General features: G+C 32.2%; 1 protein-coding gene across 2 annotated transcripts; it reads right to left on the bottom strand.

Annotated features, from left to right (window-relative positions):
- Positions 1 to 524: 524 nt before the first annotated feature.
- On the bottom strand, positions 525 to 3,801 carry LOC116135104 (probable NAD(P)H dehydrogenase (quinone) FQR1-like 1). Of its 2 annotated transcripts, none has more exons than XM_031420805.1 (4): positions 2,794 to 2,816; positions 1,338 to 1,431; positions 987 to 1,249; positions 525 to 904 (listed from the first exon to the last, which is right to left on the bottom strand). In XM_031420805.1, the coding sequence occupies exons 1-4, from the start codon at positions 2,814 to 2,816 to the stop codon at positions 673 to 675; spliced, it is 612 nt and encodes a 203-aa protein (XP_031276665.1). In that variant the 3' UTR covers positions 525 to 672. The 2 variants fall into 2 exon arrangements, with proteins under 2 accessions (XP_031276665.1, XP_031276664.1); XM_031420804.1 differs by lacking the exon at positions 2,794 to 2,816 and adding an exon at positions 3,659 to 3,801 and having other exon boundaries at positions 673 to 904.
- Between the last annotated feature and the right edge of the window lie 2,199 nt (positions 3,802 to 6,000).

The raw sequence follows: 6,000 nt of genomic DNA, 5'->3' as shown, positions 1-6,000 counted from the left end.
GTTATATAATCGTCAATCATTCGCAACAAAACATTTTGTTAAATTGTAATTGAAGTGATAATTTGGTAAATGATATATCAATATCATCATGATAATACGTCATTTGGGGTGATTTTTTTAGAATAACTTTTCGAATGTGTAGCATTACTCAAATCCCAGACCTCAATGCTTACCTATTTGTATTTAAAAGCTAGGACTTTTGGTTCTTGTAAATCTAATTTGATGTATTACTTCTAATAGTTTCAGGTTGTATTATTGATATTGGTTCAAAATTTTGTAGAAGGGAGTGGAAACAGCAAGGATAAATTCATTGAGGGTACTAAATTATTGGTTTGGCTTGCATAGGACCAAAAGAGTCATGCCCTGAATTTGAACCTATCTAAGCAAAATAGTTACTTAACCATGCTAAACAGGTCAACAATTAAATCAGCAGAAATGTATTTGGATATATATATATATATATATATATATATATGTATGAACATAAAATATATATATATATATATATGTATGAACATAAAATCTTGCAAACACTCCCACCATTGTCTGGAAAAATAAATAACATGGAAAGTTTGGGACAATTATATTCAAAGTGTTTATTATTTAGAATGCGAAACGGAAACTCTAAAACAAGAAAAAATGAATTTCGAGGAATATAGACGTGAACGAAAATTAAGCAGCAGCCTTGAGCTTTTTAGCAATGCCAGCAAAATACTTTCCCTGATGAAAAGCTTGCTCTAGTTCGAGCTCAGAAGGCTGTCTTGACCCATCCCCGGCAAAAGTTCCAGACCCGTAGGGGCTGCCACCCTTCACTTTCTCCATCTCAAACATTCCTGCTCCAAATGTGTATCCAATGGGCACAAATAGCATTCCATGGTGAACAAGCTGAGTTATGGCGGTCAAGCTGCATAAATGAAACTCAAATATTTAGAGAAATTCTTAACAAGATACAAAAATTTATATGGAGAAACCAAGGGGAAACTCACGGGGTAGTCTCTTGTCCACCTCCTTGTGATCCAGTGCTGTAGAAAATTCCAGCAGGTTTGCCAGCAAGCTGTTGAGTTCTCCATAGACCTCCAGTTGCATCCATAAATGCCTTGAATTGTGCTGCCATCATCCCAAATCTAGTGGGGAAACCCAGAAGAACCCCATCAGCCTCGACAAGATCATTAGGTGAAATGATAGGTACATCATTCTTTGGTGGTGCACCCATCTTTCCAAGAACGTCCTCTGGTAGCGTTTCAGGTACCTGTCAAGCACCAATTGTAAAATCACATATTTTCATCTATGGAGCACATCATCTAACATAAATGGCACGGTGGGTATTACATACAGACCTGCCATAGTTTTACTTCTACTCCTTCCACCGATGCAGCTCCTTTCTTTATCTCTTCGGCCAGTTTCGCAACATGTCCATACATTGAATAATAACTGTTCCAGACACCCAATTTTTTTACATTATTACTTTGATACTGATGAAATACTGTGAAATTCGATTACTACTACATAATTCAAGCAGATATTAACTATGCTCTGAGTGTTGTATCATTGAAATTATGATGTATCAATGCATTATCATGGAAGGAAAAATATATTATGTACAAATTTACTATTGCTTCAACAGTTCAACTATATAAACCAATTTAATACAAGTTATGGTTTCTAGATGGAAAGGTGAAATGGCACAACATTTAGATCTTAAAGTAGTGAAGTGAAAATGAAAGGCACTTATAATATTAGTGAATAAAAAATGATATACAATGAACTAGTCTCAACAATGATGAATGATGGGACCAGCGTTTAAAAAAAGCTTGAGATAGCCTTTCACTCTCAATTATTTCAATTTCAAAAAGTAGGTCATGTTTCACAATCACTTTTTCAAGGTTTGGGAAAATTTGACACCAGAATTCATATAAGCTTTCTATTCTTTCTCAATTATACATGAGGTAATATGAATTACAGCTAAAGTATATATCAATTTTCCATACACCGAAAAGCATTAATTGACTCCTACAAAATTTGGACCAAGAAACATAAAAATTCAATGAAAGAGGCCTTCCCCAATTAGCAAGAACAAAAAGAGAGACAAAATACCATATAAGCATAGCATTTATTGAGGCCACAATTTTCAGGATCTGATGATATCCACTTATCTATGTTCTATGGTTCTATCTAGCTTCTATATATTATTATTATTATTATTATTTCTATCTCCATAGCATTGAATTATATCTTAGCCTTCAATGTAATCAAGCACAGATCGACAATTTTTTTACTGTTAAAACAAACATAAAGCTTTTATGTACATGAAAACATACAGTTATTCCAGATTTTGTTAAACACAAGTATCACTATTTCTCAAGTTTCCAGACAAAGAATGAAGCATCATCATAATCCTTAACCCCACAAGATTTATCAGAGAAAAATTTCAGGATAAGTTTCATCAAAAGAAAACTAAAGAGCCCCGGTCTGAATTGAGAATAGCATTCTATTGAAATCAACTACAACAGATACATTAAATGAGATGCAAAAACCAAATAAAATTGAATCTGATATCATAACAAAATGCGTATTCATCCGTAACTCTGCAAAAATAAAATATCCTGTTTTGTTTCAATTCTTATAGGATCTTATAAACTAACCAATCATAATTATAAACAAAATGAAGAACACAGTTGGCTTATGCAAAATTATTTCAGATCAAAGAAAACAAAGTATTAAACGTGATCATAAAAACCCTTTTAAAAACAAAAGAAGAACAGAACAATGAGAAATATTTAAAGCAAAACTTACACGACATAGACTTTAACTGCCATGGATAGAAAGTGCTTTGCTTTTTTCTTTTCTTTCTGTATTGTGTTTGGGAGGAAGAAGAAGAAAGTGTGAAAGTGAATGAAAGGTAAATGGAGAGTGGAGGGGACCTTACTTATAATAGTGTCATTTCAGTTTTGTTGATTTGTTGAGAGATTAATGGTCAATTGCATCATTAGTGGACTTATTTACCATTTTTTTTTTTTTTTTTTTTTTTAAACATTGATGTCACTCCCATCATCATTTTCTTATTAACTTCTTCACTAATATGATTAGTGTTGTTTATATTTTCATACTTTGCATAACTTTATTTTGGCCCCATAAATAAATGTTACAAACAATGAATGAAAATCATAAATTAATTTGATATCTACTAAAAAAATGATGGGTTATTCTTATTTTAAAAGAAAACTATTAGAACAATATCGAACAGGTCAACAGCTTCTCCTTCTAGATCCATATTTCATGGCCATGGCCCCATGTAGACTGTAGTCATGTATATATATTGATGAATCTTATCGCGTATTCAATGGTCCAGATCCTTGACTTTTTTTTTATATTCTCACAGGTCAATCTGTTTCAATAACTTCAGAATGCAAATATAGACTTCAAAGATACCTGGCATCTTGTTACCTAATATTATAACTGTTAATATAGAAATATGTACCAACCAGAAAATTCTAATCAACCTTGATGGAATCAGAATGGATGTNAAAATGAAGAACACAGTTGGCTTATGCAAAATTATTTCAGATCAAAGAAAACAAAGTATTAAACGTGATCATAAAAACCCTTTTAAAAACAAAAGAAGAACAGAACAATGAGAAATATTTAAAGCAAAACTTACACGACATAGACTTTAACTGCCATGGATAGAAAGTGTTTTGCTTTTTTTTTTTTTCTTTGTGTATTGTGTTTGGGAGGAAGAAGAAGAAAGTGTGAAAGTGAATGAAAGGTAAATGGAGAGTGGAGGGGACCTTACTTATAATAGTGTCATTTCAGTTTTGTTGATTTGTTGAGAGATTAATGGTCAATTGCATCATTAGTGGACTTATTTACCATTTTTTTTTTTTTTTTTTTTTTTAAACATTGATGTCACTCCCATCATCATTTTCTTATTAACTTCTTCACTAATATGATTAGTGTTGTTTATATTTTCATACTTTGCATAACTTTATTTTGGCCCCATAAATAAATGTTACAAACAATGAATGAAAATCATAAATTAATTTGATATCTACTAAAAAAATGATGGGTTATTCTTATTTTAAAAGAAAACTATTAGAACAATATCGAACAGGTCAACAGCTTCTCCTTCTAGATCCATATTTCATGGCCATGGCCCCATGTAGACTGTAGTCATGTATATATATTGATGAATCTTATCGCGTATTCAATGGTCCAGATCCTTGACTTTTTTTTTATATTCTCACAGGTCAATCTGTTTCAATAACTTCAGAATGCAAATATAGACTTCAAAGATACCTGGCATCTTGTTACCTAATATTATAACTGTTAATATAGAAATATGTACCAACCAGAAAATTCTAATCAACCTTGATGGAATCAGAATGGATGTGCATGTGATTACGGGTAATTAGCGATAGACAAATACTGAGTGCAATAAAATAGAAGACAATGAAAATTTTTATAGTGATTCGACGAAGTAAAATATTGAGCCTACGTCTACTGTTTTTTTTTTTTTTTTTTTTTTTTTTTGTTGAGAGCTTACAATGAGAATTTTATGTGAAAGTCGTTACCCATTTTTCATTGTTTGAGATGGTTTATATACAATGTCTGTACAAAGAAAAAAGCGAAAATAAAGGGATTACAATTTATCTGAACTACAGTTCCGATATTCTCGAGATGGGGCGTTGTGATTGCGCAGAGATTGATGTTGATTTAGTTATTCCTGTAATATCTGGGATTTGAAGCTATATAAGAATTGATTGAATGATCATTCAGATTGCTCGTGACTAGTTTATGTTGGGTCGAGCTATGTGCTGACGAGCTTATGCTGGGTCGGACAACCGGTGGAGTTGGACTGATCCTAGGTCGAGCTACATCCTCGCGGTAGTCCGAGCTTGGTGGAAAAATCGCACACAACAATAACATTATACATGTCTTTAATTTTTATTGTCAATATTTTTGATTAAATATGCATAACAAAACACGTTCTCATATATAGCATGTAAAGTTGATTTATTTTAATTTTTTTTCACAAATTAAGTTTCATAACTAAATATTCAGTGCTAAAGGATGACTTCTTCAATTATATAGAAGTAAATTTGACATATATTATATGGACTCTTTCATGTATAACACCTAACCATTATGTTTATTATTGACACACTTTAAATAAAAAATGCAGGCGGCCAAGGTATTTATATTAATTTTGCATCATTCTTACACTATTCATATACACATACATTGAATCATATCCTGCCTTGTCGTAAAACCAAAAGGAATAATAACTCTGCAAATGTCCAGAAGAATGTTTAAGAGAAACGACTAAATCGTGTGTGAAATGGAGATAGCATCAATACCCTTTGTCTTAAAGCGTGCTTCTAATCTTAATACCAAACATTCACGCCTTGTATTTCATCCCATTCACGCATATATGTTTCTATTTTTATTAACATTCCCATTATTAGTGTCTCCAACTTTGCCTATAAATTTGCCATGATGCTGATAATACTTTCAACTTGTTTATATGTAAAATGGGGATGATGACACCATTTTTATTACTACCTTTCGGGGAAACAATTTTATTATTTCCAAATCCTCTTTTGTTCGAGCTTTACCAAACCTCCAACTCCAAAAGCTTTGTACTTTCTTCTTCGTTTGAAATATTAATGGGTAATGTTAAAAAGAGTACATAAAATGAAATAAATCATATTATTAATTTGCAAAATGGTGGTCATAATATTAATAGACACGCTCAAGCACATCCTGGATTTGGACCCACAAGCTAATTACTAGAAGAAATGGCTTTTGCTGCACGAATGCTCTTAGATGGTGGCCCCGCCCCCTACCCGTTTCATCATAATCTATTCCAACTCAGAATTGCTTGTTAAGAGACCAAATGTCTAATCAGAAATTTCTTTTTGGTCTAAAAACCTGAAGCTTCTACTCCACAATCATCAATCATGGCATTAAAATTGGCGTTTATGGTGGTTGGTGTTGGGC

Source organism: Pistacia vera, unplaced genomic scaffold, assembly GCF_008641045.1.
Source record: "Pistacia vera cultivar Batoury unplaced genomic scaffold, PisVer_v2 Contig294, whole genome shotgun sequence".
In the NCBI taxonomy this organism is placed as follows: Eukaryota; Viridiplantae; Streptophyta; class Magnoliopsida; order Sapindales; family Anacardiaceae; genus Pistacia; species Pistacia vera.
This window is presented reverse-complemented; position numbering and strand designations above follow the sequence as displayed.